Source organism: Doryrhamphus excisus, chromosome 13 (assembly GCF_030265055.1).
Source record: "Doryrhamphus excisus isolate RoL2022-K1 chromosome 13, RoL_Dexc_1.0, whole genome shotgun sequence".
Classification (NCBI taxonomy): Eukaryota; Metazoa; Chordata; class Actinopteri; order Syngnathiformes; family Syngnathidae; genus Doryrhamphus; species Doryrhamphus excisus.
In genome coordinates, this window is record NC_080478.1 from 20,098,333 (window position 1) to 20,121,744 (window position 23,412).

The following is a 23,412-nucleotide window of genomic DNA, read 5'->3' on the forward strand; positions in this document are numbered from 1 at the left end:
GTGATATCCGATTTTTCCACTTGTCGTGAACGTTTCGCATTGGCAGTGGACGGGTTGTCCCGGCATGCACCGCGGAAGGCTACTCCGCTGTGAGAGTGAGCAGTAATGGCGGCCGGTTAGACCCACACAGCAGTAGCCCGTCCGTCGTCAGCCGCACTCACCGCAGTCCTCTGGGGACAGCGAGCGTCACACGCGGCTGAGCCAGCGTTACGAGCCGGGGTGGAGACACGGGACGGAGCGGGCTTCCCTTCTCTTTCGCGGACACTCTAAATAAGTCCAGCATCATGGACGAGCACCCCGGCGGAGGAGCCGCTGGACCTCCGCCGCCACCGCCGCCGCTACAGGAGCAGCAGCAAGGGGGCACGGCCGGCTCTCACCCGGCTCTTGGAGGCGGTGGTGGGGCAATGCTGGGATCGCAGCAGTCGGACGAGCTACCGCGGCCTCATCAACAGTATACCGTCCCCGGCATTCTGCACTACATCCAGCATGAGTGGGCCCGCTTCGAGATGGAGCGGGCCCACTGGGAAGTGGAACGGACTGAACTGCAGGTGAGCATCTCATCGGAACTTTAAGGAACGTTTAGCTCACACTGAAACAGCAGCATGTCTGTAAAAACAACAACACTGCGTTTCCCATGTACGCTATGTCTATATAATATATGAAATACATCGGCGTTTCATATCAGTGTATGTATGTAATCGATATACATGAGAACCATTGTTGAGTTAGCCGCCATTAGAAAGACTTTGAGGTTTTTGTCTACAGAGTTACCAGACACAGACTCAAATAAAAACATGCTAAACTGAATACATGGCTTTTTGTAGTCTGCTAAAGCTAAGCTAAGAGGCTACGAGATTAGCTGTTAGCATGACGCCCCCCTCCGCTGCTTAAGGAAGTTGTTTGGACTTATGTATTGTCTCAAAAGCAAGGCTTTCGTGATGGAATTAAGTTGTTTATCGAGAGGGACGTCATTGTTGTGGACTGAACACCGAAATATATACAAGTGAGACAATTTCTGTTTGTCACGCTAGCTCGGTTAGCTAGCTAGGCTAGCCGAGCAACAGCTGGGCCCGTGAGATGTTTGTGTTGTTGAGTTAGCACGCACGCGACACTAAACGCAACACGTTTATTCACCTGACACATTAGCATGTTCTCATGAAGATCATATGTTAAAATGAAAGCCGTGACATCGCATGTGTTTCGCGTTAACTTTCTGTTCGTTTCATACTTGATGTTCGCACTGTTCACAATACACATTTTATCCCGGTGTCGTCCATCTTAGATCACTATTCATCATCGTTCGATGGTCACTACAGAACACACACAGGGTCTGGATGGGGGGGGGGGGGGGGGGTCAAGGGTCAGCAGTAGTCTGGGGGCGGGGCCACGTGATGACATAGCTAAAAGTGGGCCATCCCAAAATAAACACTGCTTGTCATCCTCACCTATGACCTCACAGAAGTGCTTCATGGTTGTGGTTGGTGGAGTGCCGTCATGTGACCTGACTTTCACCAGCGGTTGTGTATATATAATATATAATAAAAAAAAACATTTAATAATAATAGTAAACAGCCTCCGCTCACTTCCTGTGAACTGTTTGCCCATCACAATGGCAACCGTCTTTACTGGTGGACGTCATGACCTTTTTTTAGCGCTTGAGTCCCTCTGTTGCCATTGACACCACTCTGTGTGTGTTTGTGTGTGTGTGTGTGTGTGTTTATAAATAGTTAGCCGCCATCAGTGTCATCTTTCAGGAGCAGCTGCGTTGTGTGTATGTGTGTTGCCATTTATGACCGCTCTGATTGGGTAATCTTCACATGGTGGTGCATGTGTGTTGCAGGCTAGGATAGCGTTCCTGCAGGGGGAGAGGAAAGGTCAGGAGAACCTGAAGAATGACCTGGTCAGAAGAATCAAAATGTTGGAATACGCTCTCAAGCAGGAGAGGTGCGTTCGTGCGTGTTCGGATTGTAGCAAACTTCGGCGAGCATCGTGTGCTTCTAGTACAATAACATTGCATGTGTGTGTGTTTCAGAGCCAAGTACCACAAGTTAAAGTACGGAACAGAGTTGAACCAAGGTGACGTGAAGATGCCCAACTTTGAATCAGGTGACCTTTGCATCGCTAAACCCCGCCCCATTCTTATTCCCGCCCCTGTGGCTACCACGGTTACATTGTTTTCAATGCGATGTGCAGACAGCAAAGACTCAGAGGTGTCGGCGCTTCCCGCCAACAGTCAGCTGACCTGGAAACAAGGGCGACAACTACTGCGACAGTAAGATGACATCATCACGGCATCAGGCATGCTCGGGTGGTCCTCACCTGTGTGTGTGTGTGTACGCAGGTACCTGCAGGAGGTGGGCTACACAGACACCATCTTGGATGTGCGCACACAGAGAGTTCGATCACTGCTCGGCCTCTCTGCATCCGATCACAACGGCTCAGTGGAGAACAAGAACCTGCAGCACCTCATCAACGGCACGGAACGCCGCAAGGACAACAAGAGGTGAGAGGTCAGATGTCACACATCAGCCATGACACCCAGGCAGGTCGTCAACGCGTGTGTGTGTGTGTGTTTCGCCTTACGCATGCGTGTAGGAGTCCAGGAGATGTGTTGGAGACGTTCAACTTCCTGGAGAACGCCGAGGACAGTGACGAAGACGACGAAGACGACGATGGCGAGTTGCTGGATGACAAACTTCACAGAAGCAGGAAACACAAAAATAAGGTGCGCCTTGTGCGCTTCGCCGCGCGCACCTCGCTCTGCTCCGCGTCACCTCCTCGTCATTCTTCTCTTCCCGTTCAGGTGGGAAACGAGGGCCTGGCATCGGAGGACGACACAGACACGGAGGAGGCGCTGAAGGAGTTTGACTTCCTGGTTACGGCGGAAGACGGCGAGGGGGCAGGGGAAGCCCGCAGCTCAGGAGACGGGACAGAGTGGGGTGAGTTTGTTGACCAATCAGACACGGACACGTTTTAGCGCACATGCTAACGTTCCTCTCACACGCAGCTGAGCCGCTCCCGTTCCCGAGCAGCGGGGGGAAGTCCTTCCTGATGGGCGGGGTCGATCACGTCTTGGAGAGCGTGCTGGGATTGGGTGACCTCGCCGACCTCACCGTCACCAACGATGACACAGACTTCAGCTACGACGTGAGTGGCGACGCGTTCTACGAGGCCCACATCGCCGCTCTTGCCATGCTGACCCCTCCCCCGCTTCCTCCATCTCTCTCCAGCTGCCGTCCGGTCAGGAGTCTTCATTCAGGAAGACCTGGAATCCCAAGTACACGCTGCGGAGTCACTTTGATGGCGTCCGAGCGCTCGCCTTCCATCCCGTGGAGCCGTGCCTGGTTACCGTGTCCGAGGATCACACGCTGAAACTGTGGAACCTCACCAAGACCATCGCCGCCAAAAAGTACTGTCCCGCTTCCACCCACTGATGCGTTCACTCCATCATCTCCCTGATTAGAAGGCTTTTATTGTGAAGGCTTTCACTTATTTGTGACTTTTCCAGAAGTGCCTCTCTGGATGTGGAACCCGTCTACACGTTCAGAGCTCACGTGTACGTAAGACACTCCCATTATGTCGCCGCCGCCGCCGCCGCTTCAAGCTAAAAGTCTAAAGGCTTCCTTCCGTGTGTCGTCCTCCAGTGGACCCGTGCTGTCGCTGGCCATGACCTCCAGCGGCGAGCAGTGTTTCAGCGGCGGCCTGGACGCCACCATCCAGCGCTGGAACATTCCCAGCTCCAACGTGGACCCGTACGACACCTACGGTACGCACACGCACACGCGGCGTCTCCTCAGAGGAAGTGACTGGCGTGTGTGTCGCAGATGCCGGTGCGCTGGCCGCATCGTGGACGGGGCATACGGACGCCGTGTGGGGGTTGGCTTACAGCGGCATCAAGAACCGCCTCCTGTCGTGTTCGGCCGACGGAACAGTCAAACTCTGGAACCCTCAGGAGAAGGACCCCTGCATCAGCACTTTCAACACCGGCAAGGGTGAGGATGCACCCCTCCCCGCCGCCCCCCTCTTCCGCCCTCTTGGGGACATGTGTACATGTGTGTGTGTGTGTCTGCACAGACCACGGCATCCCCACGTCAGTGGACTTCAACGGCTGTGACCCCGCCCACATGGTGGCGTCATTTGACAGTGGTGATGTGGTGGTGTATGACTTGGAGACTTCCCAGCATGCATTGGTGCTGAAGGGGCAGAGTGAAGGAAGTAAGGACACACACACACACACACACACATAACAATCTTGTAGTTAAAGATTGCGTCACACCCTCCTACCTCCTTGCCCCGCCCCCTCGCCAGCCAACGCCGGCTGTAATCATATCTACAAGGTGGTCAGCCACCCCACCCTGCCTGTCACCATCACGGCCCACGAAGACCGCCACATCAAGTTCTTTGACAACAAGTCAGGTTGGTTTGTCTCCACCCCCCCCCTCCAAAAACACCATTTTGTGTATTTTTGAGTTGTGTGTTCATTGTGTGTGTGCACACGCACGCACACACGCAGGCAAGGTCATCCACGCCATGGTGGCTCACCTGGATGCAGTAACCAGTCTGGCTGTGGATCCCAACGGAATCTACCTGATGTCCGGAAGTAAGTGTGTGCGCGTCACTTTAAAAGTGGGCGTGGCCCGGGCCGCTCTCTCACATCCTTGCGTCTTCCAGGCCACGATTGTTCGCTGCGTCTGTGGAACCTGGACTCCAAGACGTGCGTGCAGGAGATCACGGCGCACCGCAAGAAGAGCGAGGAGGCCATCTACGATGTGACCTTTCACCCCTCCAAGGCGTACATCGCCTCGGCCGGCGCCGACGCCCTCGCCAGGGTCTACGTGTAGCACACGAGGGACGCAAACGTCCTGAGCAACATGGCCTCGCACACACACACACACACACGCCGCCTGGAGACAGCTGACCTGTGACATCATCAGTCTACATGACACTAAAGTCCCGCCTCCTCCCGTGTGTCACCGTTCATCCCACCAATCAGCTGTTTGTCTTCGGAACGTCCCGACGCTTCCATGTTGGACTTCCTTAGCGGCCGGCGGTCCTCAGGTTGTCACAATGTCATCACGAACAATAAAGTTGTTTCTTGACGGCGCCAGCAAATGGACCTTCACGTCCGCGTTTATGTTCATTTGCTTGCATGGACGAAACCACCTTTGACCTCCACGACCTGAGCTCGCCATGAACTCAAACACGGATGGCGGCCAACCAAAGCTTTTTTTTTTGTTTTTTTATAAACATATATATATATACGCCGCCAACAACGGGACTCAGGACTGCGGTCATGTGGTCATGTGATCACCTCAGCAGTAGCTGAGCCAATCAGAAAACATCTCGGCGCCCACCCAGCGACTTCCTGTTCAGGAGAACTGTGGAGTACAAAGTAAAAAAAAAAAAGGGGGAGGAGCCTCACCTGCCAGTTAAACGTCAATCAGCGATTATTTTATTTATTGAGTTTTTACAACGGAGGCTGCAGCCTGACACGCCCCTCTCCCGTTGACATAGTCGACAGGGGGGAGGAGCCATGCTGCTCGTGGCCACCATTTTTTTTTTTTTTAAGTCCTTCTAAGAAAGTTAAGAGAAAACAATCAGGGGCCTCCTGGAGCAACGCCACCTTCTGATTGGCTTGTTTCCTTTCACTTTTTGTTTTCAACTCAAGGGATTGGCGTGGCAAGCAGCTGACGTTTACGACTTAACGTGTTACTACTACTTCCTGTTGGTGTCCTGCATGATTACCACAATAAAAGTATTTTTTCTAGTCTTCCAACTAATGTTTATTCTTTCGATTGACAGGAAGTGGCCGTCTCTGCAGCGTCTCTTCCTGTCACGGCGTCACAGCAAGCTTTCGGTGGTGTGGACAACTTCGATGACAGTGTGGCGTTTGGCGCCGAGGGCGGGGTTTGCAGTGGTCGGCACAGCACTCACGGTGAGCAGGGTGTGGCTTCCGTCGAGCGTGCTGCCGCTGAGCTTGATGGCGTCCAGGTGACGCCGCACCAGATGTCTCAGGTTCCGGTTGTCGCGCCTCAGCTCTTCGTGATGCTTGGCCAGAGCGTCTCGCCGCAGCAGAGCGCCACCGAGACGGCGAGTCAAGCGACGCACCTCAGGAAACGTCTGTGGACATAAACATCGGTTAATGAGGTCACTGTGACGTTGTGATGGAATTCATCAGAACCATTGCTGTTAGCTCCGCCCCTTCTGCCCTCAGGTCCTCGCCAACGCCGCCTTGTGATGATGAAGAGGAAGCGCATTCGAGCTTGCAACACATGGCGGCGGCGTGTAGAACCTTCTCGCCCTGCGGAATAAACACGTTCAAGACCGTGTAGCCACGGTGACGAAACTCCGCCCACCTTGCCGATCACCGACTGCAGTTTCTTGTCAGCGGCGGAACATTGGAGGGCGAGGTCGGCAAGCTGTTTCCTCGCCGCCTGGCGAGCTCGAGTCAGATGATCCCGAAGCTCGCGAGTCTTTTCATTCAACTCGACCTTCGCGACAGTCACGTCATTTGCCTCGGACGCCATCGCCGTCTCGAATGAGCTGAGCTTTGACCTCAAGCTGATGACCGCACCCTGAGAGGAAACAAGATGGCGACTCTGTCATGTGACACGCAATATCAACAGACATGAGGCATCACGTGAAGAGGAACGAAGAGGAACGAGTAGTGACCTGCAGCTGCCGCACTCGCTTCACGTCCATGTTGGTCACATGAACAAGACGCTGGGTGCTGGACATCAGACGCTCCGCCGTTTGAGCCACTTCCTGTCTTTGACGCCTTTTCTCGGCCAGCTTTTCCACGTCCGCGCCGCGCAGCGCCACCACCTGGTGGGAGGACATGTAGCAGGTGAGCTAGCTGACGACAAGGTTAAACTCATGTACGCGTCGGACTCTACTCTGTCCTGTTGAGCACTCTGATGGGCCGCCATGCTGTCGCAGTACACCTGATGCACGTCACGCATCACGTCCTCGTGACGCCGCGCCAACGAGAACACCGTGTCCTCCAGGCAGGCCTGACGCTGCTCCGCCTGCGCCATCATGTCGCTCCTGCCAGTCAAAAGACAAAGATCTCACATGCAGGTCAAGACCTTCCTGAGAGTTCTCAGCGGCGTGGTTGGGGGAGGGGCTTTGGGGGGCGGGGCTTATAACAGCTGACCTCTCGGCCACGAAGCCGTCACTGATGTGTTGCAGGGTTTGCTCCCAGCGGCGCCGCACAAACTCCAAGCGCTCGTCCTGCAGTGCCCGCATGCGCTCCACATGCTGCAGGTGACGGCGCCGCACCTGAGCCGACTGACGCTCCGCCTCCTGCAGGTCACATGTCAAGCTCTGGGAACAAACAGGAAGCGACAAGGCTCAGCTTCGCTTTTGTCTCGCACCGGCCGGGAGAGCTCCTATGTCACCTTGATGACATCATCGAGGCCGTCCAGCTGTCGCTCAAATGTCTGATGCAAGATGGCGATGTCACGGCGTAGCTCAGCTGATCTGGCATGGCTGAGGACGGCTCGCCATCCTTGATTGATCTTCACAAGATTGACGGCAGAGTTCTTCTCCTCCCTCAGAACTTTGTCCTGCACCGCAGAGACACGCCCATTTCAGCTGTCACTAAGTGACGTCATCATCATGATAATGCAATGTCTGACATTGACAAATGACGTCATGGGAATGTTGAAGTGACCTTCAGAAAGAGCGTCAGAAGCTCCTCCCTCTTTCTGCCGGTTTCCTGCTGGTCCTTCACTTGTCGACGTCGCTGAAGAAGCTGCTCCTCCTCCTCGTCCTCCTCCAAAGTCCTGCCTCCTTTCTTCATCTTCCTTGGCATCTTCACCATCCAGCAAAGCTAGCAGTGCGCATGCGCGCTTGATTATAGGTACTCGCAGATGTTTTGATTGACAGCCAAGGTGCTGTTATCCCGCCCTCTTTCTGCTTCCATAATTAGCAATTAGCATGAGTGCTAATTGCCTTAAGCGAGGTTAGTGAACTTACCTTGGCTTCGAAGGCGTCGTGCACGCGCTTGTCCGGATAACGTATGCAAAGTTTGCGTGGCGTTTCCATGGAGACGGCCACTGAGCACTTCCGCCTTCTCGTGCCGCCTTTATTGTCGATTCTACCACAATAGTTTGTTTTTGTTTTTTAGTACGTTTATTTAAAATATATTTCGCTAAATAATTGTGATAAAGTTGATTTTTTTTACACACTCGGTACCTATTTAGTTGTTTTCACGAGTCAATGACAAACATTTGCATTTCGTTCGGTGTTTATTTTATAAATGTATAATTAAAGTTAGAGTTTAGAAATAATGACGGAGGTCGTCATTGTCTCATGAAAATAAATTATGTACTTAATCTTTTGGCACTTAATCGTTATTCGTTAATAATTTCTAATCCCTTACAGTGTTATTTTGTTATAAAAAATTATATCACAAACTTTATAAATCACCCAAACGTCATTCTGCACATAATAGTATCAACTCATGAATGCATTCATCGAGTTTCAAAGTAACTACAAAGATACTTCCGTTGCTTTTACTGTCCTTTAATGACGTCATAATCTTACTTTCATCATCAGTGGTTTCCCCTGGCAACCATTGGCGGGTAACGTGGGATGGCAGCACCGCCAACCAACCGCTGCTGTGAGTGACTGGTTGAGCTCCGCCTACTGATTCATTCAGCGTGGTGCGTTCACGGGACGGTGGAGGAAATCAGGTCATCTCGGTTTGTACCATACATGACTATGTAAAGTACTGAAATATATGTCTGTTTGCTCCATATACATGCACGTGTTTCTATATGTACTGTATGTGCATATAAATATGTGTGTATATGTATATATTATATGTAAAACTCAACTCGGTGGTGAAAACTAAAAACGTATTGCAAATATTTAAAAGTAAAGAGTGACATTTGGACTCCCGGTGTCGTCGAAGCGCCGCTGCTTTAGTGCAAAGAAACGTTTCTCGTCATCTCACGCCAATTAACGGAACACGACACTAGCACACAGACATTTCCGAGCTTTGTTGCGGCCCGTGAAGTAAACGAAAACTTGGTCAACAAGCCTGCGGTGATCCGGGACAGTTGGTTCGTGTCGCGGATTGTCCTCTACAGAGGCATTCACTCACCCGGGACGAGATCAACCGGCAACCGAACCGTCGCTGTACTATTGAGCCAGAACAGGTGCGTCCTGTACCGGAGGTTCCGTTGGGTTTGGACTGGGTCACACTTGAAAAGAGGCGGCACAATGACTTGGTCTCCACGCGGCCGCCTCGTTCACGCGTCTTAACAAAAGACACACGCGCGCTCCCGAGGCCTTTCGAGACATTTTGAAAGTCCGGTTCCGGTCCCGGTACTACTTTAGTGTGGTGTTGTGTGAAGTCGTGTGTCTTTATCGTCTCGTTGTCTTCCGCAAGCGGCCGCCGAGATGCCGCTCCTACACAGGAAGGCTTTCATCCGCCAGGAACCTCCGGCCGACCTGAGCCCCGACGAGGAGGTCTTCCTCTGCCGTATCACGCACGAAGTCTTTCGCAGCTACGAGTAAGTCTGACCCGGGGTGGGGTGGGGGGGTTACCTGCCGTGACGTCACTCGACTTATTAACTCCCAGACCAGACCACAGCTAGTTTATTCAAAGTGAAACTTGACGTTGACGTGTTTTTGTTTGGGCGGCAGGTGTGAGCTTAGCTAAGTTAGCTAGCTACTTTAAGTGTCACTTGTTAGCCGCCAGCAGGCCAAACCAACTTCATTCATTCATTCTGTCAAATCTTCATCTTCTCTTACTTTTGAGCTGCTAAACATTCAAATGTGGGGACTTTTGAGTTCATAATGAAAAGTATGTTGTATTAAAAGTCTACCTGCCCTCCTCCCGCAGTGAGTTCTTCGAGAGGACCATCCTGTGTAACAGTCTGGTGTGGAGCTGCGCTCTGACCGGGCGAGCAGGTCTCACCTACTTGGAGGCGCAGGAGAGTGAGCGTCGGGCCAAGCAGAGCCTCCGGAACTTTCCGCCCGTGTTGGTGACCCCGCTGTTGCACCTGGCGGCGCTGAGCCACCGCGGCCGACTGAGCGAGCTCTGTGAGGATGTCCACGCTTTTGTCAAAGAGCGCTTCTTTGTCGGAGAGAGGGTGGATGTCAGCGGACGCAACGGAACCAGGTAGCGTGGGCGGATGATTCTTGTCCTGGGGTCACCAAGCCTTTTCCAGTGAGGGTCGGGTTCATACAAATGAATGGGGATGCATTTTATACGTTATTTTGGATTTTAACAAAACATTGTTCAAACTAGGGCCGTCAAAAATAGCACGCTAACGATGATAACTCTATCTTATGAATTATTTCATTAGTAAAAACATTCATTCATTCATTTTCTACCGCTTATCCTCACAAGGGTTGCGGGGGTGCTGGAGCCTATCCCAGCTGTCTTCGGGCGAGAGGCGGGGTACACCCTGGACTGGTGGCCAGCCAATCACAGGGCTCTTTAAATATTAAAGAAATATTATGGGAACAAAGTCCAAATATTAGAAGAAGAACATGTAGTATGAAGATTCATTCATTAATTTTCTACCCCTTTGCCTCAGGAGGGTCACGGAGAGGGGGCTGGAACCAATCCCAGCTGTCTTTGGGCAAGAGGCGGGGTACACCCTGGACTGGTGGCCAGCCAATCACAGGGCACATATAGACAAACAACCATTCACACTCACATTCATACCTATGGACAATTTGGAGTGGCTAATTAACCTAGCATGTTTTTGGAATGTGGGAGGAAACCGGAGTACCCGGAGAAAACCCACGCATGCACGGGGAGAACATGCAAACTCCACACAGAGATGGCCGAGGGTGGAATTGAACCCGGGTCTCCTAGCTGTGAGGTCTGCGTGATAACCACTCATCCACCCTATTTAAACTATTTAATTAAAAAAAAAAAAAAGAAAACAAGCAATAGGCCTGAAATGGCCCCCATGCCACACATTGGAAACCCCTGGTCTAGCAATGATGTGTGTGTGTGTGTGTGTGTTTGTGTGTGTGTGTGTGTGTGTCAGGCGGTTGTGTGAGATCCTTCGGGTCTTGCCTCCACATTCCAGCGCCAACGGCGCGTCCACCAACAACGGTCACGGCGCGTCCGCGGACGGCGTGGCCATCGTCATCAGCGACAGCGACGAAGAGGGCCACGCCTTCCAGAGTCCCGCCGCACAGGTCAAGAGGTCAGCAGGTGAAAGGTCGCAGAAGACGCCTCTCAGCCCTTCGGCGTTTAAATACGAGGTCAGGACGACGACAGACGGACATGCCAAGCCGTTCGTCGTCAGAGCCAATCAGATCAGGTGACACGCGCGCTTAGGAGGAAGAAGCGGTGTGGGGGGCGGAGCTTGATGTGGCGTTGTGTTCAGTCGTAGGAAGAACGTGGTGTCCCGAGAGAGACTGAAGCTGCTCTTCAAGCAGCACTGCGAACCCGCCAACGGAACCATCAGGCTGAAGGTGAGAGATTCCCTCCCCCCCCTCATCGTTACGAGGCCGCGTCTCATCTGATGTCACTTCCTGTGTGGCAGGCGTCCAGCGTGAGCAAGTACCGGCTCTCCGAACACAACTTTTCCCACTTTTTTCCCGATGAGCCCCCACAATTCCCTTTCAGTTCTGGTGTCAAAGCAGAGGGGCGGGGCTCACCTGCACAGGTGAGATGGCCGCTCCTGCTGACCTTTGACCTTGGGTGCCGTGACGTGAATGTGGTGTTGATATTGTGCAGGCTAGCACTTCGCTGATGAAGCTGGACAAGGAGAAGCTGAAGGAGGAGCAGAGGAGGAGATTTGAGGAGGAGAAGCAGAGAAGAAGAGAGGAGAAGGAGCGCAGGAAGCAGGAGAAGGATCTGGTGAGTCCTCATTTAGTCAAATCCAGCAGATAGAGTCCAGAAGGTTCTAGACTTTTGAGGGTCTTTGCAGGAACGAGAGAAGTTAAAGGAGGAGAAGAAGAAGTATGCAGAGCGACTGAAGCTGTGGAACAAACCCAGGGAGGACATGGAGTGTGACGACCTGAAGGTCTGTGAATGCACCACGAGACCCCGACCCCAAACACCGCCCCCTCACAAACCAGCACTGGATCTTCTGTGTCTGCTTGAACTTCTCCCACAGGAGCTACCCACTCCGGTTCCTGTGAGGACTCGTCTCCCAGCCCAGCTGTTTGGAGAAGCTTTGATGGTTCTGGAGTTCCTGCGGTCCTTTGGGGAGGACTTTGGCCTGAAGGATGAATTTCCGGATGGAGTCTCTCTCGGTCAGAACCGGTTCTTCGCCTCCTGTGTGTCCAGTTCTGGACTTAACTGGACCGCTTTTGTTTGTGCTGCAGAGGTTCTGGAGGAGGCCCTGGTGGGTTCTGATCCAGAAGGTCCTCTTTGTGAGCTGCTTTTCTTCTTCATCACAGCCATCTTCCAGGCTCTGGACGAGGAGCAAGAGGAGGTGACTAAAGATGAAGGTAACGCACACAGTTGACACGTGATCTTCAGGACCAGGATGTTTATTTTATTTTATGTGTGTGGACATCTAGTAGACCTACCAGAAGCTCCAGACGATGACTTGGACCGCTCCGACTTGGCTGTGAGCGCTGCGTCGTCATCGGCCGCGGCGTGGCCTTCGCTTCATCTGGGCTGTAGCCTCCAGGAAGTGGACCTGGACAGCTGCACTCTGTCTGAGATTTTACGTCTGCACATCCTGGCGTCCGGCGCCGACTGTAACAACGCCAACGCCAAGTTCCGCTACCAGAAACAAGGCGGATTCACGTTGACGGACGACCCGTGTGTGGAGCTGTGTTTGGCACAGCCGGCGCTCATGAGGAGGCTGGCGTGCTTGGCCGTCTATGACCTGATGCCAGGTCAGCCATTGTTCCTCGTTGGCGTCCTGCTCAGCGCCTGCATGCATTTAATGTCATTCTTTGTGTGTGCAGGTGAGAAGCTGGTTATCTTGCAGGCGTTGGTGGGCAAGCTGCTGTCCCTGGCGTCCAGCAGAGACCTCATGGAGGAATGCGTGGAACAGCAACGTGCCGCCAGGCAGGAATTGCGAGAGATCCGGGCGGAGCAGCACCGGCGAGAGCGGGAAGAGGCGGCACACAGGTACACACGCGCTCATTAGCTAACATGACCTGAGATTGATGAACGTGCGCCCTCCCCCAGGGTCCGTCTCCGTAAAGAGGAGCGCCTGCGCGAGCAGGAGCAACGTCTGAAGCTCAAGGAGCAGGAAGTGCAGGATGAAACCAAAGGTAAGCCGAGCATTCCTGACAGGAAATGATGTCACGTCAAACACCAGCTTTGATTTTTGGACCTCCTCTTCCTGCAGCTGGGGGTAGAGGATCTCTGACGGCTTCTGACCACAAAGCCCCGCCATGTCCTCCTGCCAGCCTGACTGCAGAGGAGCAGGAGGAGGAGCAGGAGAAGGTGAGTTAGCTTCAGGTCAGGTCAGAGTCGTACAAAAGCTAAGCTGTGCCTCAAATGGAGGATACACTCACAGTTCAAACATTGCGCAATCACTCTATTAATTAAAATGAATGAAATTATCACTGGTGCATTGTTGAAGAATCTATTTTAAAAATCTTATTACAAATTATTCTAAATTATATTATTAAATTATTCTAAATTATGTTATTATTAAATTATTCTAAATTATGTTATTATTTAATAATCACTCTATTAATTAAAATGAATAAATTATCACTGGTGCATGGTTGAAGAATCTATTAAATTATTCTAAATTATAAAAAAATATTCTAAATTATTACAAAATATTATTAATTATATTATTATTAAATTATAAATTATATTATTAAATTATTATAAATTATATTATAAATTGTTATTAAATTATTATAAATTATTATTTAATAATCACTCTATTAATTAAAATGAATGAATCACTGGTGCATATTTGAAGAATCTTTTAAAAATCTATTAAATTATTACAAATTATTCTAAATTATATTATTAAATTATTCTAAAATATTATTTAATAATCACTCTATTAATTAAAATGAATAAATTATCACTAGTGCATAGTTTAAGAATCTTTTAAAAATCTATTAAATTATTCTAAATTATTACAAATTATTCTAAATTATTAAATTATTCTAAATTATTAGTATTTAATAATCACTCTATTAATTAAAAGAACAAATTATCACTGGTGCATAGTTGAAAAATCTTTTAAAAATCTATTAAATTATTCTAAATTATATTATTATTCAATTATTCAAAATTATTATTATTATTTAATCATCACTCTATTAATTAAAATGAATAAATTACCACTAGTGCATAGTTGAAGAATCTTTTAAAAATCTATTAAATTATTCTAAATTATTACAAATTATTCTAAATTATATTATTAAATTATTCTAAATAGTATTTAATAATCACTCTATTAATTAAAAGAACTAATTATCACTGGTGCATAGTTGAAGAATCTTTTAAAAATCTTAAATTATTATAAATTATATTATTAAATTATTATAATTGTAATTGTAAAAAAATTGTATCGCTAAATGAATACAAATATAAGGCATTCAAAAGTTTTTTGTGTGTGCGGCCCTTTAAGAAGCTGGGCCTGGGAAAGGTGACCTGTATGACGTCAGGGTAGAGTTGATGGTTAGCTAGAGTAGGAGTGCTAGCAGTAGGAGTCTTGGTAACGGTGCGGCACGATACGATATGATATACGATTTGTGATATATGGGTCACAATAAAGATAATATCTCAATACGGTAATAGAGTGGAACCAAAAAAATAAATAATAATTTTCTATAGTGCTGCATTCTGCATCTGAATGGGAAAAATAAACTTTTCTCTTACTCGGCAGTTCTCTCTCTGAGTGCTGGGGCAAACAAAGTCGCCCAACCCTGCATTCATTTAGCACCTAAAAAAGGCACTGATATAAGCCGCTTACTGTTTATATAGGCACCAGTGCCAATATATACTGTGTTTTGGTACACAGACTTAACTACACACACACACCCCACCCTCCTAGGTACGACAGCTCCAAGAGCGTATCCAAAAGGCGGCGTCACGCACAAGCTTGCTGCCGCTCGGCAGAGACCGTTTGTACCGCCGCTACTGGCTCCTTCCGTCGGCCTCGGCGCTCTTTGTGGAGGAGGACAGTTTTGGCCTGACGGAGGACATGCTGCAGCCCCGCCCAAAACACACCCAAGACCCCACCACCACCTTAGAGGACGGCGAGCACAGCCTGGAGGAACCTGCAGAGGGAAGGTCGGGAAGGTCGATATTTGCTTGTGGTTCTGGTTGTGGTCCGGATTGACCCAAATGATCCTCATCCCTGCAGTGTCGGCTCGAGCCCCGCACCCCAGTCCACCTGCGGGCCTCCAGTGAGCCGACCAAGCCAGTGGTTCTTCTACAGCTCGGTGGAGGAATTGGACCAACTTATAGACGCACTTAACCCGCGAGGACATCGTGAGAGTGGCCTAAAGGAGGCGCTGTTGCAGGAGCGAGAACGTCTGCAGGAGTTGCTGCAGACGTGCGAGCGCAGCAAGTACACGTGTGCAGGTGAGTACAGCGAACGCCTCGCATCGCCTTGCCCCGCCCACCGGGACGCCCCCAAACATTCTTATCCTTTTTGTCCAGATGATCCGGAGTCCTCGCGATCCGTACCGGAATGCACTGCTGCAGCCGAGACCCTCATGGAAGCGAGACTGCGAGACCTGCTCCTGGACATGGAGGACCGCATCCACCAGGGAAGTCTGGGATCTCTCAAGGTACCGATAAGTTCCGCGTAAGTACTCGTGATTGTGATGTGGCGTCCTACTGACGTGGCGCCGAAACACTTCCAGGTAATGGACAGACACGTGTGGCGCTCCGCGTTGGAGACAGGAAACTATGAGTTGCATTGTACAGACGAAGGGACGGACACACGGGTGGACGACATGGAGGTGGACCCCGTACCCCTGAAGCCCCGAGACAGGTATGAAACTCATGTGCCAATGAAAAACATGTGCCAAGACATAAACACGTCCACTTCCTGTCTTTTCCAGGCTTCCGTCAGAAGGTACCGCGGTCCATCGCCTGGCTCGGGCGCTGGCCCACATGGAGCGCGGCATCGAGAGACGCTTCCTCAAAGCCCCGCTAGGTGAGTCCAGTTTAAACACCCTTAAGCCCCGCCCTCTACGACATGTTTTGATGAATGTAGCTCCTCCCACTGCAGGCGAGGAAGACTCCAAGAAAGAACAGAAGACTAAGAAGAGCAAGAAGAAAGATGAGGACCAGGCCAGTGACGGTAGGGATGATCACATGACGTATGCTCCGCCTTTTTTCGGAATTTACGACTTTCACGCTTGTGTGTCTCAGACGGCAGCGACAGCATCCGCTTGGTGAAGTCGGTGTTGGAGCGATGGAGGGAATCTTTGTTGTCCTCCTCCAGTTTGTCTCAGGTACTTTTTTTTTTTTAATCCGTAGACCAGCAGAGTCCGCTTCTGATTGGTTCATTTGAATCCTGCATGTCCACGCCCCCCCCCAGGTGTTTGTGCATTTGTCCAGCCTAGAGAGAAGTGTCCTGTGGTCCCGCTCCGTCCTCAATGCTCGCTGCCGGCTTTGCAGACGGAAAGGCGACGCCGACAACATGCTGTTATGCGACGCCTGTGGCAGGGGACACCACACCCACTGTCTCAGGCCCCGCCTCCAGGTGACGCAGTGGAATCTCACAAGCCAATTACAGCCCGGCTTCTTTAACGCGCTCTTTTTTTTTGTCGCAGTCCGTTCCGGAAGGAGACTGGTTCTGTCCAGATTGTCAACCCAAAATGAGATCCGGATCCGTTTCTTCTCGTCAGAATTCGTCTCTCAAGCGTGAAGAAGAAGAACCGTCTGAGGATGAGCCCGAAGAGGAAGAGTCGGATAACGAGGAAGTTGTGAAGTGAGTGATGACATCATTCTACCGCTTATCGTCACAAGGGTCACAGGGGTGCTGGAGCCTATCCCAGCTGTCTTCAGGCAAGAGGCGGGGTCCACCCTGGACTGGTGGCCAGCCAATCACAGGGCACAGGGCTCTTTAAATATTAAAGAAATATTATGGGAAATATTATGGGAACAAAGTCCAAATATTAGAAGAAGAACATGTAGTATGAAGATTCATTCATTCATTTTCTACCGCTTTTCCTCACGAGGGTCGCGGGGGGTGCTGGAGCCTATCCCAGCTGTCTTCGGGCGTAAGGCGGGGTACACCCTGGACTGGTGGCCAGCCAATCACAGGGCACATATAGACAAACAACCATTCACACTCACATTCATACCTATGGACAATTTGGAGTGGCTAATTAACCTAGCATGTTTTTGGAATGTGGGAGGAAAAACCGGAGTACCCGGAGAAAACCCACGCATGCACGGGGAGAACATGCAAATGTTCGATGCCCGAGGGTGGGATTGAACCCTGGTCTCCTAGCTGTGAGGTCTGCGCGCTAACCTAAACCTATCATCACCTAGACCACCGGTGATGATAATGCAAGATAGCTGCTAATGCTAGCTAGCTGATAATGCAAGATAATATAACGCAATTGTTTCTCTGCAGCACCAGGAAGAGTCAGGCCACGCCCCCTAAAGCCAGGAGCCACCAGGCCACGCCCAAGAATAAGAAAAAGTCCTCATCCTCCAAGTCGGTATCAGTAAGATGGATCCAGCAGCCATCACTGTTTCCTGATTCTAAAGACGCGCTTTCGATTGCAGGGCGTCGGGTAAAAAGGCCACGCCCCCTCCTTCCAAAGCCAGCATGGTGACGTCCGGCGGCAAAAAAACGACCCCAGGTGAGGTTTCTTCACAGTTTAATGCGCATCACATGAGCGCTAACGCTCCTTGACTCCTCCCACAGACACGGCGCCACGTGCCCAACCCTGCAAGCCCGTCCTCCCTTCCACTTCCTCCTCTACTTCCTCCCCCTCGTCGTCCAGACGCCGCTCTTCCGGTAGGAACCACGGCGTCCACGAGCTGTCGGCGTGCGAGCTGCTGATTGTGGAGCTCGTCCGCCACGAGGACAGCTGGCCCTTCATGAAGCTGGTGTCCCGCACACAGGTGAGCGCTAGTTAGCTTAGCATTACGCCGCTACTTCCTGTCTCCCGTGTACCACAGGTGCCAGACTACTATGACATCATCAGCAAGCCCATGGCACTCAGCACCATCAGAGAGAAGGTCAACAATTGCCAGTACCTCAGCGCAGGTCTGTAGACCGCCCAGGTCCTTCTAGAACAGGGGTGGGCAAACTACGGCCCGGGGGCCACATCCGGCCCGCCAAGTGTTTGAATACGGCCCGCCCAATCTTTCCTGGTCTGTTGTTTACAAAGTGCTCCTGAAAAAAGGGACACAAGCACATAATAATAATAATAATTATTATTAGATTATAATTATTATTAGAACTATTGATTATTATAATGCTAATTATTATATTAATTATATATAATATTATTGTTATATTTGCATATTTTACATAATAATAATATAATAATTATTATTTTATTTTTATTTTAATTATTATAATATTTTATTATTTTTAAAATATTTAAATATAAATATAAAATAATAAATAATAATAGCAGATTGCATGACAATTTTACAGATACAATAATACCAGGTGGACTGTTACGTGTAAAATATATAGTCTGCCCCCCCCCCCCCCCCCCCCCTGGTCTAGAACCAGGATAATGCTAATGTTCTGGTTGGTCCACTTGGTCAGTTTGAACCTGGTTTTGAACCTGGTTGTCGTGCGTGCAGGTGACTTCATGGCGGACGTGGACTTGATGTTCTCCAACTGTCTGCAGTACAACGCTCGTCACACTAACGAGGCCAAAGCCGGGATTCGCCTCCAGCAGTTCTTCCACTCGGAACTCGGCAGACTCGGTCTGTCGGAGCACGGCACCGCCCCGCCCGCCAAGCGATCTCGCCACTGAGGACGCACGCCCTTTTTGACCCCCCCCACACCACCGTCCTCTCTTATTACGAGTACGAGGTGACTTGTTGGCCCCCACCCCACCGGATGGGTGCAAATTGTGACCTTTCACCCTGATGTTCAGAGGGCATAGTTTAATTTCAGGTAAATAGAATAATCCCACTAAACTACTGACTTGAACTCTGACCTGCTGCGGCGGCAGGGACTTCCTGTGGGCGACTTCCTGTGGCGTTGAAAAGTTCTCAGGGACACCGAGGGTTCTTGCTGCCTACCAAAATAAAACATTCCCCTTGTTTAGCTTTTTTTTTTTTTTTTTTAAATCAGTCACTTCATTTCATGATGTGGCCACGCCCCCCCGAGGCCCGCTAACAGCAGCATTCCTACAAAATAAGAGTTAAGTTATTAGTTGCTATCTTAGCATGTTGCTCACTTTAATGTCATGAAAGGTGTTGATGATGATGATGATGATGATGATGATGATGATGATGATGATGTGGTGAGAATGCAGCTTATTGTTGAATGTCCCCTGACCCTATTTATTTATGACTGTTAGATGTCCAGCCCGCGTCCTACATTTGAAAATAAAAGCTGAAAATAAAATTTGACTTGATGTTTTTTTTGTTTTATACTCATTTTAATATTTGATTTGAATAGTACTGGTACTTGAAGTACAATACTAGTACATTTGCAGGCTTATTGAGTAAACGAAAACGGTAAAATCAGTGAAAGCAAATATTGTGTGCCTTTATTTTGAAATTGCTTAAATTGAAACGTTTTATTTCAATGTAAAATGTTTTACATTTACTGATTGACATCTCATGAAGCCCCGCCCCTCGCTCATGTCCCCTCCTGCACCCCCTCAACCCACAGACCCCCACCCACCCAACCTCAATCCCCTTACCCCCCCCCCCCCCCCCCTTTCTCCTCCTGTGCGGCCACATTGGTTTTACCTTCCCCCCCTCACCAAAGCCTTGGGACGGCGGAGCTTGGCCGACAAAGTCCGGGACAGAATGGTAAGAAGCGGGTTTCGACGGTCCTCCAGGCCCGCTGTGCGCCGAGCGGTACTGGTGTGTGTAATCACGGAGGCTTTGGGGGTTCCGGTGGACCGTTAGAAGGTGTGCGGTCAGCGTGATGTTAGCCAGCATGGCCGCCGCTGCACTTGATCGGCGCCGGCTCCTCCGCTCGCTTACTCGCTTCGACACCGCCGTGAACCGGAACCGGCACCGCGGTACCGGCTTCCCTTTACGCCCGTTCACGCCGAAGAGTTTTTTAATAGTCCTCATTGGCTCGGACCGAGAGAGGCCTCAGGCCGTATGGCCCCGGGGCGGCCATCTTAGCCCACAGCCAGGCCAGCACGGCCTGACCATCCGCAGTGACCCGGGTTGGTTTCAGGAGAATTCTTAGCTCGGCCAGCCATTAACACCTGCAGTCTGGATCAGATACTAGTCTGTAGTCTGGTACTAGTCTTACAAGGGGTTAGCAACATTTTGTAACAAAAGAGCCAAGAAACTAATTTGACCACTAAATTGAAGGTAATGCTACATATTTAATTTTTTTGTTTTTCTGTTCTAGCGGAGTGAAAAGCCACATTTTTTTTGCCATGGGACAATTAGCCATATTTCTCATCCCTTCTCCATCGATTTCAGGTCAACGGTCACAATAAAAGTGTAAAGTTGTACCACATTGATTAGTTCCTTACCATAAATTAAGCTAACAAGGGAAATTAGTACAAGAAATACAAGAAAACACCGCCCCCTACGTTTTGGTGGAGAATTGCAAGTCGCATGATAACTACAGAGAACCATAAACCAGTTGGAGCTCCGTACCCTGGAACTTGGTGCTAGACCACCGGTCAAGTGTTTGTCGGTTAGACCTGGTCGGTCCATGCACCCGTTCCTGGTTCAACCTAGTCTATGGTCTAATCCTCATAGTCTTGCGCAACTCTATAACACTATATGACAGTATAACGATGGTAATACAAAGAGACAATTTAATTTTTTCACCGTTTTCGCTTTTAAACTAACCGTACGGCGCGATTGACCTCACGTAGCATGTTAGCACCGAGGCTAATGCTAACACACCTGTCCTGGCTGATCCGTTATGTAACACGATTACATAGTGTTGCTTTAAACTGAGCCACTTTGAAAACCGGCGCAGGCGTCTGTCGCCGCAACATCAAACCGCGTCGTGTTTGATTGGCAGGCATCGGGCGTGACCGTAAACGATGAGGTCATCAGGGTGTTCAACGACATGAAGGTGAGGAAGTCTTCCACGCAAGACGAGGTGAAGAAGAGGAAGAAGGCGGTGCTGTTCCGTCTGAGCGACGACAGGAAGAAGATCATCGTGGAGGAGGGAAAGCAGATCCTGGTGGGTGACATCGGCGAGACGGTGGACGACCCCTACGCCTGTTTTGTCAAGCTCCTTCCCCTCGACGACTGCAGATACGGCTTATATGACGCCACCTACGAGACCAAGGAGTCCAAGAAGGAGGACCTGGTCTTCATCTTCTGGTGCGTTGAGATGTCCCGTCATGCTATGCTAGCACGCGTGGTCCGGTCATGTCATCAACAGGAAGTACTGTGTTGTGCGCAGGGCTCCGGAGGGCGCTCCCCTCAAGAGTAAGATGATCTACGCCAGCTCCAAAGACGCCATCAAGAAGAAGTTTACAGGTGAGGTGAGCAGACGACGACGAGGAGGAGGAGCCTGTGAGTGATGACATCATGTCTTCTCAGGAATCAAACACGAGTGGCAGGTGAACGGGCTGGATGACATCCAGGACCGCAGCACGCTGGCCGAGAAGCTTGGCGGGAACGTGGTGGTGTCACTGGAGGGAAAGCCGCTGTGATGTCATCAGCCCGCAGAACGTCGCCGAGGCGATGGCCGTGCCATCCGGACCCCCGAGCCCACTTGAATGCCGCCGCTTGCTGTGTGTGTCCGTTTCCCGAAGGACTTAGCGTTTTTTTTTTTTTTTTCTCCCCCGTGCCCCCCCCCAAAATGAAGGAGATCTCATTAACTTGAAATATGCAAACCCCTCCCACTTTGTTGCCACATGACTTGTTGTTTCATGGCGGTCACACTTTTGCCAAACATCACGAGGCTTTTGACGTGACTTTTATTTATTTTTCCCGTCGGCGGCTCCGCCGTGCTTCCACGTCGTCAACGCTCGCTCCTCGCCGCCTTACGTTCGCTCGCAATGTACACGTACTTACACCGCACCTTTTATTTTGGAAACACTATACAGGAAGCAGATTTGACCTCCCTCCCGCTGAGAGACGCCTTAAAAGTGGAACCTTGTTTGTCAGATTACAGGAAGCCACTGCAATAAAAGCATGTGGCCCCGTCTCGTGCCTCATCTCTGCCTCGTCCAATCGCAAGCGGACCTTCCCACGTGGTCGCTGCAACGCACGGTGACGGCTCGCCCATCTCCATCTTCTTCTGTCGTTAAGACTGAACCACTTTGACCATAGTTGAATGTCTTATAACCGCTTCTGATGGTTGTTAAACCTCTTTAGATCCTCTTTAGAACCGCCCGAAATCCAATATGATGGAACAAATTGGCATCGGTTAAACATGTTTAGACCCACTTTGGACCCTAATGAGGTTCTGCTCCAACCTCACCCCAACAGCTGAGTCAAGATTTGCCGTCTGAGCTGAGTCACTTCCTGTGAGCCGCGCATTCTTGACCTTAGATGGTGCAGGCGCAATAGGAACCAGAAGTAAAGGGTTGCTGGTTTCGGGGGGGGGGGGGGGGGGGGCGTGTTAGCTGGGCCCGAGAATGTGATCCTGCTTCTATTTGTGTCGTCCCTCATCACACCCCTGTCAACAGCCGCCGTGACGGCCGGAATGGACCGGAGCAGAATACACGGCACATGGTGAAGGATTGACGCCTTTTGAATTGAGTGGAGAAATAACATTTGGAATTAAATCATAGGTTGCTTTGCATTTGGCAATCAACATTATCAGCATTATCAGCATCACTGAGGTTAACATAGCTTTGTTGGGGTTAGCATAGTGTTATGCAAATTAGCATCACATCATTCAGAATTTGAGGTAAAAGTATAAAATGTAAGCTGGTAGTCCAAATTAAATCATAAGTTGCTTTGAATTTGGCAATGAACATTATACAGGTTAGCGTAGCTTTGTTGGGGTTAGCATAGTGTCATTAAGATTAGCATAGTGTTATGCAAATTAGCATCACATCATTCAGAATTTGGGGTAAAAGTATAAAATGTCAACTAGTAGTCCAAATTAAATCATAAGTTGCTTTGAATTTGGCAATGAACATTATACAGGTTAGCGTAGCATCATTGAGGTTAACATAGCTTTGTTGGGGTTAGCATAGTGTCATTAAAATTAGCATAGTGTTATGCAAATTAGCATCGCATCATTCAGAATTTGGGGTAAAAGTATAAAATGTAAGCTGGTAGTCCAAATTAAATCATAAGTTGCTTTGAATTTGGCAATCAACATTATACAGGTTAGCGTAAGCATCATTGAGGTTAGCATAGCGTCATTAAGGTTACCATAGTGT

The 23,412-nt window shown here is 49.9% G+C and overlaps 4 protein-coding genes across 4 annotated transcripts; 3 read left to right on the forward strand and 1 right to left on the reverse strand.

Moving 5' to 3' along the window:
* Positions 1-38: 38 nt before the first annotated feature.
* Positions 39-5,776, forward strand: LOC131140075 (striatin-3-like). The gene is made up of 16 exons (XM_058090165.1): positions 39-548; positions 1,841-1,944; positions 2,033-2,106; positions 2,194-2,272; positions 2,342-2,503; positions 2,596-2,725; positions 2,804-2,939; positions 3,008-3,147; positions 3,231-3,409; positions 3,509-3,556; positions 3,645-3,766; positions 3,825-3,992; positions 4,075-4,215; positions 4,309-4,416; positions 4,514-4,600; positions 4,672-5,776. Exons 1-16 carry the CDS (start codon positions 285-287, stop codon positions 4,839-4,841), a joined length of 2,112 nt encoding a protein of 703 aa, XP_057946148.1. The 5' UTR covers positions 39-284; the 3' UTR covers positions 4,842-5,776.
* Positions 5,437-9,455, reverse strand: LOC131140076 (dynein regulatory complex subunit 2-like). Its single transcript, XM_058090166.1, has 10 exons — positions 9,113-9,455; positions 7,981-8,101; positions 7,676-7,834; positions 7,401-7,568; positions 7,157-7,326; positions 6,897-7,047; positions 6,673-6,825; positions 6,357-6,575; positions 6,182-6,301; positions 5,437-6,120 (listed from the first exon to the last, which is right to left on the reverse strand). The coding sequence occupies exons 2-10, from the start codon at positions 8,047-8,049 to the stop codon at positions 5,842-5,844; spliced, it is 1,488 nt and encodes a 495-aa protein (XP_057946149.1). The 5' UTR covers positions 8,050-8,101; positions 9,113-9,455; the 3' UTR covers positions 5,437-5,841.
* Positions 7,155-19,465, forward strand: LOC131140078 (bromodomain adjacent to zinc finger domain protein 1A-like). The gene is given in 29 exon segments (XM_058090171.1): positions 7,155-7,864; positions 8,563-9,167; positions 9,401-9,524; positions 9,857-10,135; positions 11,019-11,297; positions 11,364-11,451; positions 11,523-11,645; positions 11,717-11,839; positions 11,910-12,005; positions 12,099-12,237; positions 12,310-12,435; positions 12,511-12,831; positions 12,904-13,069; positions 13,130-13,215; positions 13,293-13,390; positions 14,970-15,208; positions 15,282-15,502; positions 15,581-15,711; positions 15,787-15,996; positions 15,998-16,082; positions 16,158-16,229; positions 16,301-16,383; positions 16,470-16,634; positions 16,705-16,862; positions 17,514-17,597; positions 17,669-17,745; positions 17,811-18,010; positions 18,068-18,155; positions 18,707-19,465. Coding segments are annotated over 27 exon segments (4,026 nt in total). The 5' UTR covers positions 7,155-7,864; positions 8,563-9,167; positions 9,401-9,411; the 3' UTR covers positions 18,883-19,465.
* A 331-nt stretch (positions 19,466-19,796) lies between these two features.
* LOC131140240 (cofilin-2) lies at positions 19,797-22,604 on the forward strand. Its single transcript, XM_058090476.1, has 4 exons — positions 19,797-19,894; positions 21,084-21,391; positions 21,474-21,550; positions 21,614-22,604. The coding sequence occupies exons 1-4, from the start codon at positions 19,892-19,894 to the stop codon at positions 21,724-21,726; spliced, it is 501 nt and encodes a 166-aa protein (XP_057946459.1). The 5' UTR covers positions 19,797-19,891; the 3' UTR covers positions 21,727-22,604.
* Positions 22,605-23,412: the final 808 nt, after the last annotated feature.